Source organism: Pygoscelis adeliae, unplaced genomic scaffold (genome assembly GCF_000699105.1).
Source record: "Pygoscelis adeliae isolate BGI_AS28 unplaced genomic scaffold, ASM69910v1 Scaffold120, whole genome shotgun sequence".
In the NCBI taxonomy this organism is placed as follows: domain Eukaryota; kingdom Metazoa; phylum Chordata; class Aves; order Sphenisciformes; family Spheniscidae; genus Pygoscelis; species Pygoscelis adeliae.
In genome coordinates this window covers 3,975,496-3,988,862 of record NW_008824032.1, presented here as the reverse complement: position 1 = coordinate 3,988,862, position 13,367 = coordinate 3,975,496, and the positions used below count along the sequence as shown (strand labels likewise).

Below are 13,367 nucleotides of genomic sequence, written 5' to 3'. Positions count from 1 at the left end.
AAAATAATTGGAGCTAGTTTTCTAAAGCAGCTGGATGTCACCATTGTAACTCAGACCAGAAATTTTTTTTTTTAAAAATAGGCATACTTCCTTGCTTCTCTCTCCTCTTCTTCATCCACAGAGGAATTAGGTGACCTGAGCTTCACAGGGCAAGAAGGCTCTAAGTAGCTCGCTCTGAGTGTCCCTCTACTTCCAGAGGCAGGTGAACAAGTGAAGAGTGAATTCACACTTTAGAGAGCAGCGAAGACCATCTTGCCATGAAACCGTTTGCAGATGAAGATGTAGAAATCTACATCCAGAGCAAGGTAAGGCTTTATCTGTCCAGATTTTCTGTCTCTCACACTAGGTGTTGATTCTGAAGCGTGCCAAACTTGACAGTTCGTTGCTTGCCTGCTGTCTTCATTTCTGAGACAAGTCTGGGTGAAGTTTCATGAGAACTGTATTTCTAATGAGATTTCTAGGTTTCTGTTGCAGAATGTTATCAGGGATCTCAGCTGGTAGCCTAGTTTTTTCAAGGTGCTTGTCCTCTTCTTCAGATGTCCTGAATTTTTCCTCCTGATCTGGAATTCCAGATGTGAGACTAGCTGTAATTGTCATCATTTAATCTAAGGAAAGGTCCTTGCCTCTCTCTCTGTCAAGCCAAGACCACTGGACAAGAACAAGATCAAAACCACACCAGGCGTTGCCTCTAAGAAAGTTGCATGTAGGAACTAGAGAGAGAGACAGATATTGTTAGAATTCACCCATCGGTCTGTCACCTCAGCTAAGGATACTTATCTATATACCATGATTAAAATAACATGCCTCACTAGCACATGCAGGCTGGAACCACGTTTTCTACTTTATGAGATATTCCAGCACTCATTTTTTTTTTTCCCATTATGAAATGAAGTAAAACAGAATAAAATCCAATGAAACAATACTGTTTAATAAAAGTAACTCTAAGTGAGCCATAACATTTTTTAAAGCTGACATGTTTCATCACAGTACTTAGCTAGTTCCTATTTTATAGGTTGCTTTCCCCAACAAAATGCAAGACACTAAAGTGAAAAATCATGTCAAAATGGAAAACTGAAGGCTTTCTTTTCTGTAAAGGATGAAATATTCTAGTACCGTGAAGGGGCTGATAAGAAAAGCTTGTTTTCTCTATGGAAATGTTTTGGTGATAAGTAGGTGTACTTCTGTGAGAACTTTCATTTTAAGCCATTCAGTGTTGTGCACTGGAAAATCATTTCATGAGAATCTGTGCAGTGAGCTATAATAGTGGACACTTCTCTGAAGATATATAAAGCAGAGCTACAAAGGAGGGAACAGAGGGAAGCCATGCACAGGAAGATGCTCTTATGACTGCCATAGGTACAAAGAACAGAAGCAGAGCGTATTTAAGTGAGGCTCATAGTTGCCAATATTTTAGGTTCTACTGAAAGTCTGTTTTCTAGAGCCTTCCATGGCTGGATTCCTAGTTTCTGCCTGCTCCTGAGTCTCCTGTCCAAGTGAGGCTGCCTAACCTTCAGGCAGCCCCAGTTCTGCTTGTCAAATGCTGCCTGGTTTTGAAAATAGGTCAACCACCTGGTGCAATGAATCTCTATGATACCAAAGATTTCTTCCTTAAGCCACTCAGCAAAGGAAAAACTCAACTGCATATGGAGTGGATGTGACTGGATAAATAAGAACAAACCCAAATGTTCTTACTAATCCCCAGTAAATCCTAGTCCTGCTTCCTTCCTCCATAATAAAACCTTAATTGACCTTATTGTTCTGGTTTTGTGCATTTGTTTTGTCATGATTTCCAAAGTTAAGACGTGGTAAGGGGAATGCCAGTACGTGGTAGAAGTGGCTGTCCAACAAAGAGCTTATTCTGTCTCTTCTCCCAGCATGTCCGTGCGGGCGCTAAAGACACCTTAGATAAATGCCTTGGCTCTTCAGAAGCTGCACTCACTCACTCATGTTCTGTCTTCTGATTTTTATGCCTTCCCTTCTGTAGGAAGGTTATATCTTCCAATAGCGTGATTAGGGAGCTAATTGTGGTTAGCAACAGTTAGCACCATCTGTCACATGCCCCTGCCCCAGTGATGAGGAATACATGCAGAAAGAGGTGTTTAGTGATACCTCCCTTTATAGTTTTTTTGAGAGTCTATACTCTCTTAAAGATTTCATGACAACTGCTGTAGCCTAGCCAGTAGGTGATGAAGGCACAATTAAATGAGGCCAGGCTGGGTTGGATGGATTCTCCCAGGATACTGGAGATGGCAGAAAGTGTTTCTAGCAGGTGCCCCTTAGAGAGAACGTAGCATAAGCAATGTGTACAGGGGCACTCTTAGACCTCCGCTTGAGCTGACCCACAGTGATTGTATCCTTTCAACAGAAAAAGTCTGGCGTTTGTCTCTAAAAGCTCTTACAGGTGGGCAACTTTCTCTACCACTCATACCATTTGCTTGTTGGAGAAACCATTAGGTGTCTTGTTGAGCAAGTCAAGCTTATTGGACTGCTCTAAGGAGTTCTTCTGGATGAGCAAAAACGTGGCAGAGAAAATAGCTATAGCTACAGATGCGGAAGTGCCATAAATGAAAGCTGAGATGAGGAGGCGAAAATGAACATGGGCTAAAATTTTTCAGTATAAATTTTCTTTAAAAAAAAAAAAGTACATGTAAGCTAGCTAAAAACTGTCTCAAAGAACAAGGATGAATTGGAATGAGGAGGAGAGTGAATTACTAGGGAAATTAAAGGGTATTATATAAACATAAGGAACTGTGTTGTTAACATAGCAAAGAATCAGGATGTCAAGGGTAGATGAGAGCCAGCAAAGGGAATATGATGCTGCTGTCTGATGTATTTTCCACTTGCAAAAACTATTCAGGCTTAGTAAAAATACCATTAACTTTGTTGGCTGGGGGGGGGTATTCAAACTCTGCTCATCTTCAAGTTCAGTGTTAGTCAATTGCTCTTCATTGGTTAATTGATCTTAGGCAAGCACTAGTCCTTTTTAGTCCATTGTATGGTCCGTTGTTGTGAAGATGTGTAGCTATTTGTCACCTCCCAGGTGACAAAATCCCAGGGCTTGGGGATACATTTCAACACACTTGAGTGTTTTGACTGACAGTTCAGCCTTTGACATAAAGGTGTCTAAATGGACTTTTAATGAAGTGATTGTCAGTGGTATTTTCTAAAAGGGAGAAGAGTGTTGCTTAGATGCTGAAGCAGATGCTGAGCAAGCAGGACACAGGAGTTTTAGAATAGAATCACAGAATGGTTTGGGTTGGAAGGGACCTTTAAAGATCACCCTAGTCCAACCCCCTGCCATGGGCAGGAACATCTTTCACTAGACCAGGTTGCTCAAACCCCCATCCAATCTGACTTTGAACGCTTCCAGGGATGGGGCATCCACAATTTCTCTGGGCAACCTGTTCCAGTGCCTCACCACCCTCATTGTAAAAAATTTCTTCTTTATGCTTTTGCTTCCTTTTGCTTTGGTCTTTGATAACAACAGAAGACTGTAGCGATTATGTTCGACTGTGGCAATTATGCTTGATCATTCACTTTAGCCAAGCTGTTAATGATCTAAACACTCTTGTTTCATGCCTGCAAACAGCCCAACTGGGGTTTTAATTCTAGCTTCAGGTGGGTTTTCATTTTCTGATCTAGTCCTTTCAAACCTCTCATCTGTTTCTGAATTTTGTTCTTGCGTCCAAACAATGAGATTTAGTAGAATGTGATGAGGAAAAAGAAAAAACAAGAAGAAATTGCAGCAAGAATTTCAACCAAATAAGATAAAGCATTAGTATGCAAAAAAAGCACAGTAAACAGTCATCATATCTCACTCTGCATAGGTAATTCTGGATGAATAAGTAATGAGGAATATTTTCCTGAACGTCATTAACAGTAGCTGAATCTCCTCCTCACTTTGGTAAATATGTAAGGATTTTTGGGAAATACTTAAATGTTCTTTACTAACATGGTTCCTCCATGTTCCTCCTGTTGAATCTTCTTGTTCAGATTTTCACCATCCCCTTATGCTCTATTAACTTTTAGTTGTATGTGAAGGTGAAGGTTCATCTGTATTTTTCTGAGTTGTCCATACTTTATCTCGGTCCTTCCAAGACTCAGGCCTTCCACTGAAATAATTGTTAATAAATACTTATGCTACTACTGCTTGAATTGAAGGACTATCCATCAAGTCACACAAACACTTAGTCCCCAGTGGGACTGCCTGTGGAAAGAGACCTTCTCACCATCTAGGAATGGACTCTCATCTGTACTTCAGATATGAAGACAGTATGGATACTTTCAACATATTATGTAGGCATCTAAATGCTAATGCACACAGTATCTGTGATTCTTGAAGTCTTGTCAGCTCTTCGAATGAAACATATCCTGGCTCTGAGAATGGCAAGTATATTCACGGGAATAGCTGGGTATTCTGCATCAAAATGGGTAAAGAATGAGACTGTAGCCGGTTGATAGCAAATTTATCCACGAAATGAACTCCTTCCCTTCCATCCAATGGTATTGGCATGGAAATATCAATTAATTCTCGGCAGTCTGGAGTATTAGCCCTTCGGTGTTCACAAGCAAGAGCTCTGCTTCATGGTAAGTTGGTTGTAACATACAGGGAACGATAAGTTTTATTCCCAGAGCAGCACAGGCACAAATGTTTCAGGATGCTTTAAGTCGATTGTCTGTCTTCTGCTGGAGGCAACGACTGCAGTTACCTGTAATATGAAGTGTCTTTCTTGGAACTGACAGGTGGAACAACGACATTATCTGGTTTCCAAAGCAGTGGACGAGGTGCAGAAAATCATACAGCAACTAACCATGGAAATCAGCGATAAGGCCACGCGATTCCAGGCTATCTCCAACTCTGGCATTCACAATGAGAATATTAAGGTATGAACAAGAGCTCTAGCATATACTCTCTGGCAGCTTGTAGGCAGTCAGTAAGTGATTTTTCCATTGTATCAGTGTCTGTTTGGACACATACCTCACCCAAAACGCCGCAGATGATGTGTTGACACTTCACTGTGGAAGTTCTAGTGACTGTCTGGGTCACAGGGACTTACTCATGGACATCTTACAACTAGAGGAGCATCAGAGAGGGCTGGGTAAATCAGACAGAGCCTCTTTTTACAGCTGCTGCTTTTACACAGAGTCTATTGCCAGAGTGTCAATCTGCAAGCAGAAGCCAAAGCTCTTTGGGAGACAGAAAGAAAAACTTGTACAGCAGTAACATAAGAGGAAAAAAATGCTTACGCCTTCATGAGCTATGACTCATATTTTTCACAGGTGGAAAACCTGTCAACTCACTAAAAAAAGGAAAAAAAAAAATCCTTCTTCCGCTGTGAACATTAGAAAGCTCCTTTTCAGAAAAATATGTTTTTTCTCTTGGTCACAGATTGGAACTTCTTTTTTACTGGGAAGAAATATGCTTATTGGTGGGAGAAGCTGAATGCCTCCCCATTTTAGACCATCAAACACCAGAATAATAATGTTCTATCCCAGCTGTGACAGGAGAAGACTGGTTATTTTCTGTGACTACTTAACACAAGAATAACTAGTGTAAGGATATAAGAAACAATCATAGCAATGGCAACTTTAGATGGAAATGATCTTTTTCATCTGAAGTAGTTTACATACTCTAGCGATGTCAACCCTTACACTAAAATGCAGCCAGTTACGGATCAAAACCCGGCTGCCTGCCGGGTTAAACCACACCACCACCAAACATGTAAAAGCATGAGGCAACTTTTGCAGCTGTCTAGGATTGAAAGGGGAGAACACTGTGTGCATCAGGCTGCTGAAAGGATATGGAGGTGGAGGCAGAATATAATCATCCAGTCTGAAACGTGGCTATTGCTCTGGGAACAAAAACATTCAGATTTATATCTTTTCTGGAATTTTGCGTATCCCAGGGCATCTGGCTTTGCCAGTAGGAATGACCACACTGATGTAAGAGGGTGCCACATCCTGGTCCACGTGTTCCTTAGTGCCATAGTCTGCCATCCACCTCTCATGCTGGAACAAACCTGCTTGGCTAATGAAGTCTGACAAGATCAGGGTCAAGGTAAAATTGCTGCTCTGGAGAACAAAGCAGAACAAAAACAAGGCAGTCTATTCTGAGCAGTAATTTGGTATTACGGTAGGCTGATCTGAACAACCTCTGCTTAAAAGGAATCCCCAAAATTTATTTTCTTAAAAAGTAATAGATTTGTTATTCGTACTTAACTGAACCCAGTGCTATAAATCTGTGATAGTCACACCAGGAGGGCCTGGGTAACTGTCCTGTAGGTATGGGGCAGCAAAGAGTGGGTTAATAATAATTTTTTTTTTTGGCTTGGGCTGTTCTGCTTCCAAAAAATAGAATCTTTAATATTGCTGCTGATATAACTCAACATAGAGGAGACTTGTGTCAAGGGAAAGCCAATATATTAACTATTCTGTGTTTAATTTTGCAACAGCTTTTTTCCTGTCAATTAAATTTACAGGAACTTTTTAGAACTTTCAGCTTCTGATTGAAAGGACTTAATTTAACATGATGTGGAGTCTAGATTTGTTGACTCCTTCTAAATATGCAGGGCTGGGTGGGGAATATGGAAGAAAAGTCTTTAGATAGTCAATGTTTTTCTGTAATCCAGGGGACAAAAAGTCAAAATCTTTAATAAAAAACTTGAAATAAAATTCAGATGGACAAAATGGAATATTTTATTTTTAAAACTTTTAAGCGTTTGTTTTTAGTTGTGGCCCACCATTTTTGCAGCTGTCAACTGCGCAGGGCTGATGCAAAGGCTGTGGAGGCTTCACTAAGGCATAATGAGCAGGTTAGCGTCCAGAGTAATTCCCGGTACAGCACTGCCCAACAGCATTGCCAAGTGTTTAACTCTGTCATCATGGCGCGGGGGTGGAGGGGGAATTTTCCTTTAACAAATAGGCTCGAAGGAAGCTTGCAGCTTTGCCCTGTGAAGGACTGACCTGGCACCTGCTTTCTCTCTGTTCTGTGTACTTCTTGTTTTCCTTTCTGCTTCTCTCAGGATCAGCCAGCTTTACTGGCCAAGTGGTCAGCTATGCTTCGGGGGAAGCGCCCATTCTACTCATCCATCCAGGTACAAAGCCTTTCTGCCACCTGGTGCCCGCCGGTCCATGTGCCTGCTTCCTCCTCACCCACCCTCTTCTCCAGACAGCTTCACCCACCTAACTGATCCTCCCGTGACTATTTCATCCTCTCCACAAAAGACTTGCTTTTTTGCTCAAAATATTTTATTTCTAACCTAATGCTTCTGCCTCCCTGCGATATCCTGGCCAGGATCACAAGAATGAGGCTGTATTTAATTCACCCAGCATACTGCAGGCAGGTTTTTAATACAGCAGAGTTGGCCATAAGTTACACATCCCAGAATCTGAGGCTCTTGTTCAAGCCTGTGACTTGCTGGGGCCCATGGTCTGCATATGGCATGTAAGACCATCATGTGACAGAGCATAGGTGTGGGACTGGGATTTGTTTAGGCCAAGAGGACACCAGCTGCCCAGCTTTACAGTGCCGTCCCCAGCCTTGTGATTTCTGGTGTTTCCTGGTAAGCCCCAGGTGGAGGAGCCTTGTGACTTGTATTTGAAGGCGCTCGTGTAACACCTGCAGCTCTTCCCTTTAAAATCTGTTGGGTGCCAATGCGTACGAGTCAGAATCTTGGTATGGGAAGGAATGGTTGTTTATCTGCAAATGTGGCCGAGGCAGTGAGATGAGCAGTAACTGCATGACAGCTATTGTATTTTTTCCTTATGGAGCCTAGCAGTTCATTTCTGAGCTGCTCACAGGATTTCTCAGCCGTACCAAACCTGACTTGTGCAGGTCAGCTTGGTCTGCAATGTCATCCTTGCGGTATCCTCCTGCCTTTAGGTGGTTTATATTTGACAAAAGAAGGGCTTTCTGGTGCTTCCTTTGCCATTTCTGTGCTTCTTGCTGGCCATCTTTTGTATTTCAAACCTCTTGCCAGGGAGCAGAGAAGACCAGCTTCTCCCTGTGGGAGAGGGAGCCAGGAGGTGAGCATGACAACACGGCAGCACCTGCCCCATGGTCCCCAAGCAAGGCAGACCTAGGGAGGACAGCTGGGCTCAGCTGAGAGTCTGGATCGTCAGGCAAGTCTGTGCTGATAAGGCAGGTCTGAGGTCAAGCCAGGAGCACTCATCGGGGTCAGGATCAGGCCCAATGACAGTAACCAGGGTCAGATGCAGTCTATTGATTGCCCGGCAAGTCCATAGTGGCCAGGTATGTCTGAGGTCAGGCTGGGAAGGCAGTCTGCAGGTAGGACAACAAGGTCTATGGCCAGGAGCAGGCATAGTGATCACACAGCTGGAGACCAGCACTCCTATGACATAGCCCAGTGCTGAGCTGAAATGGGGGTCCCAGGCCCATGGGCAGAAGGTGTGGGTAGAAGTCCTGGAAAGGCTGTTCAGGGCCATCAAAGCCTGTTAGTGCCCTCAGGACCCTGGCACCTCTGCAGTAATATTTTAAATCAGCTGAGCTACCAGGAAGGCCGCCAGAATGTTTTGGATTATTACAGGAGAGTGACAAGGGCATTTCATTCACCTCAAGGTAACCACCTTGTAGCAACAGCTGTCACTTCACATCCTGCTCGTGCAGCAGCTTCTTATTAATCCCAATGTAAGCTAGGCTTGGTAGCAAGCAGGGTTGAAAAGCTTCTGAGTCAACACGGTAAAAGTCTGAAGGAGTTTGAACGCCCTCTCTGAATACCTGGAGCCACGATCGCCAAATGCTTCCAAACTAGTGTTTGGAGATGTCTGGCTATGCTCTGGGGCCAGTATGAGGTTTCATGGTATTTGTGTCACCTTATTTACTCTTTGCAAATACTGGTTCAGCACTGGTTTTATTGGAAAACGGTCATTCCCCCAGTGAGGCCGATTAATTGGCTTGCAAACAAGCCTATTTGAGGGTTTGTTGTCCATTGGTTACTGCTTCCATCCTTACACGGTTTCTGGCTTCTGCTCAGCAGGAGATGCAGGTTCATACAGTACAGCTGGCCAAGACCTGGGTTTATTTCTGAGAGTGCCACTGCCTATGTAGGCTCAGGCATGTCACTTGCCTCACATCTCTGTCTCTTAAAGGACAGTCATGCAGAGTGAAACACTTGTAAAATGAATGGGCCATAGCCTTATTTTACTAATGTCTGTAGTGGACTTTGAAAAAGATCAGAAAACTGCACTTTTTGCCATAGTTATTACTGCTATTGAACTCTAGGCTTATCTCTAGTAACAATTCTGAGATTGCACTGTTTTGTTTCCCTTTGCTGGATCTCAGAACACGCTCTCTGATGTGTTCCTGCTCCTTGGAAGCTGCTAGTTATTACATCTCATGCAGCTGCACACTAGAAATAACAAGGAATGGGGGAAACCATGACAGGTGTGGCGGCAAATCAGTCAGTGCACTCTTGTCTTCTATGGTCCATGGCTGTCACATCAGACTCCTTCTAAGACAATTTCCTTTTAGTCTGCGTACCTCCAAAGTAACCCTCAGACAGGCATGGAACAGGTCCTGGCTGTAATCAATTGCTCCCATCATACCATGGCTTTTCCTTCTCTCCAAAGCCCCCAGTTTTACCTATTACTTCCTTAACCCTCTTTTCCTTACTCCAGGCTCATGGATCTGCCCTTGTCTCCTCTCTCAATCTCTCTGCACTCTCCTAGGTCTTAGCACCCAGCCAATTCCTCATCACAGTCCCTCTGCGTGGCCTGACCGGGTACAGGGAATGCCAGGTACGGCACTGGCGTTATTACACCGTGCATGGAGCCAAGCTCCTCTCCTCCGTGCGGGACCCTGAGGAACTGCATCAATGGCTAGAGGTGGAGCAGTTCTCAAAAAGCCTTCAGCAGTGGCATGAGACGGATGTGAACATCGAAGGTGATCTGGTTCCAGCCAAAGTCCTTATCGTCTTCCGGGAGCTGGTGGAGAAGTCGATTACCTCCTGTAACCTCTCCAGTGAGTTTAGTGGGGACAGGTATAAGGGGAAATGGCTGACTTCTGCCGCTGATAGAGGGGAAACCATCACACACACAAAGTGTTTGTTTGGTTGACATGATCAGAAGTTAAAAAGCAACAAGCCCCTCCAAAATCAGGGACCCTTTAGCCCATTTCAGTGATGCGTGTAGACCTGCATTGAGGATAGAATTAGGTAGTTCTTGGCCTCTTCATACCCAAGATGTGTCTCCTTTTTTAGGAATTTGAGTAGGGTCTCCAGCAACATCGTCCTCGCACTTCAGCCAAGACGAAACACAGATTTTCAGGACATTTAGGAATTTGTTTGGGAAAAATCTTTTTTATACTACAGCAGCCGCAATATATCTAGACTAGCGAGGAAGATATTATAGGAAAATTGGATACAGGGAAGGTGCCTAAGTCAGAGGAGAAAGTGCTTGAAGATGTTTATAGGGCAGATAATGCTCCGGGGAAACCTTAGCTGCCCATAGCTTTCCAGCATGGGGTGGTGGGAACTAAGTAGAAGGACTTCTACTTAAGCAAGGTCTGTTGGGCAAGTACTCTTTTCCCCAGCACCCAGGCTACTCCAGTCCTGTTCAGCAGAACTGGATTCAGGAAGTTTGCTTTCAGTAGTGTTACTGATCCCTCTGTGAGCAATCCAAAGTGCCTGTTTATTTCCTGGGGCTATTTATACTGGAAGTGCTGATCATTGATATAATGCAATCAGTGGTGCATGCGACATGACTTCATAGCTGCAACATCTGTAGCAAGATGCTGCCTAAACAGTGACCCTCATGCTTAATTCTTAGCATCCTAGAGGTGTGTTATAGACTTCAGCTAATGAACACTTGGCTTGGTCCAAGCTAAATAGTCTATGTCTCCATCTTTTCACATTAAGATACTGTGACATGATCAGATCCAGACTGTGGCGCCTCTTCTCATAGCGTGTTTCCAGGATGACGTTACTCAGCAGCAGCCTGATATGGGTCTTCTGTATTCCAGAGAAATAGGAGCCATTTCCACTCGTCTGATTGCACTCTGAATTTTAGTCACGGGAGAAAACATGTTAAAGTCAAGCTCAGCTAGATCATTGTGTTCTTCCAGGAAATATTTGTTATCATAGAAATGGAAAGGTTGATGGGAATGAAATTTCACCATTGAGGCTCACAGAAAAGACCAGATGGAATGGGCTTGCATCTGAGGCTTTATTTATGTGAAAGTCATTGTGTTGAAGTGAAAACCTGCCATTGTGTCTAGCAGCAGTACGTCAAGTTGTTGAGCCAGGAAAGGTACTTCCAAGGGACTCAGGGAGCAACATTTGGGCTGATGATTCTGATGCCTTTTTTGTAAGGTCAGCTGGGAGGAGATTGACATAGAGGAGATGAGCTAAGATGAAGTCAGGAGGAGTGATTACCATCTTTCTTTGTTTCTGTGAAGAATGAACTTCCTTCATCCCACAGTACAACTAAAGTTACAAAAAAATTTCCCTAATTTCATTGTTTCCCTGGTTTTTAAATCTTTGAGCACCAGCAAACCCAGTTTTTGAGCTGCCTCACTTTTCATTGGTGGAAAAATAGGTAGCATAATTGCAATGTTTTTGGAAATACTGTGAATGTATTTACATGCTGACACAGCGATTGCTCTAATTCTTTTCACCTGCTAGGGATCCCTGCTGAGGGCTTGGGAGCAGCACAGTTCCTGTTTTGGTGCCAGGCTTGGCTCAGTAGGGAAATAACATGCAGATTTTACTGAAGGTTATAAAGTTCTGGTTGGGATGGACTCCGCTATTTGCAAGTTAATTCACCCCTGCGCTTCCTGGAGCAGGTGCTAAATTACCATTGGAAATAGGCAGGTATTTCCTCTGTGAGGGTAGATGATGTTCATCACTGTCCCTTCAAGTCTGTTGTGTGGGCTCCTTGTGGAATTGCTCCTTAGCCTATGCCAGTCAAAATGAGGTGGGTTAACACACTACTATTTAACTTGCTTACGGTAATCTGTTCCGTCTTTTACTTCAGTAGGTTAGAGCATGATCACGCAATTGGCTCAAATGGCAAAGTTGAAGGGACAGTGATCCTGCCAGAGTGACAGGGAAAGCTGGGGACAGAAACTTCTTCCATGAACACAGCTGGACCAACAGGAAACATCTCACTAAGTCCATTAGTTGCAGCTTTCATTCCTTTCTGCTCTCTTAGAGCACGTTGTTCCTGAAGATGAGCCACTCTTCTTTCACTGGGGAAACTTCTTTCCTCCAAATCACCATGGAACTAACTCTCTTTGACAGTCAGCAGTCCCAGTAAGGCAAGCAGTTAGCCCTTTTTGTATGACTGCTCTGCACAACAGGACATAATTTCTGGCACTGTCTTCTGTGTAAATGCATCTCCAGAAACAAAACGTATGGATACCCCACAAAACATTCTGAATGACCAGCAAGGGTAAGTCATTTGGTCTGATCATGGGTTCTCTGAAGGAATAAGGAGATCTTTAGATATGGAGTGTTCATCTGGTCCCCTCTAATCTGCAGTGATCTCCTTGTTGTACTGTACCATTAGAAATGTTAGGTTGCACCAGTTGTCTATCTGTATTTTTAAGAAGCTGGTCCTAGGATTTAAGAGGACCCACAGAGGAAAACAAAAGCAAGGTAACTGAGTGTAAAATTGAGAACTTAGTTGTTCCTTCATCTTCTTCCTGTTCTCATTCCCCAGGGTAGATTAAGATGATAACGTTTTTCTTGTATTCCGCTTATGGCACTGAAGACAAAGTGTTAAGATAGAACAATAGAACTGCAGGGCCCCAGACAGCCCTTTGCTTGGCTTGTAGAAAAGGACCTTTTCCTCTTTATTATCTTCTCTTGCTGTTCTTTCACAGGTAAAGTGACAGTGCTGGAGAGCTTCAGCTCAGTGGTCCGGGTGGCTGTGGAGACGTCAGAATCCCAGGTTGAGGTGGAGCTGGTCCCTGCTGTGGAGATTCCAACTTGCTGGCCTGAGAAAGCCCGGTGGCCTCGTTGCCTTAAGCGTTGGCCTTCCCAGGAAAAAGTGCAGTGCATCAAGGTGAACCATGTAAAAAGCACTATTAACTGTGCCGGAATTTACTTCACAAGTGTCTGACAGTGCTGAAGGTGGTTTCCCAACTGAAGGACTGCATGGCAGACAACAGCATGGTTGGAAGGTGTATTCTCTAGAGAAGCAATATTTCCAAGTATTCTGTCAGATTTTATTTGAATTTTTTTTCCCCCTTACGGTGATGAATTCTATGGAAGAAAAACTGAGTTAACTGCGTGAGTCTCTTGCACACAGCTCTGCCTGTGTAGCTCAGTGCTGACATGCATCATTCTTGCTGTTCTGCTCTGCCTCATGTAAGCCTTCTGCGAATGGGCTGTTATTTTGCAGTTTTC

At 43.6% G+C, this 13,367-nt stretch overlaps 1 protein-coding gene across 1 annotated transcript in view; it reads left to right on the top strand.

The window, feature by feature from the left end:
• The first annotated feature begins 257 nt into the window (after positions 1-257).
• MAB21L3 (mab-21-like 3 (C. elegans)) overlaps positions 258-13,367 on the top strand; it is a 16,968-nt gene continuing 3,858 nt past the window's right edge. The window contains exons 1-4 of the mRNA XM_009329361.1: positions 258-305; positions 4,744-4,884; positions 9,688-9,979; positions 12,842-13,023. Coding sequence (XP_009327636.1) covers positions 258-305; positions 4,744-4,884; positions 9,688-9,979; positions 12,842-13,023 — 663 coding nt within the window. The remainder of the gene's footprint in view (positions 306-4,743; positions 4,885-9,687; positions 9,980-12,841; positions 13,024-13,367) is intronic.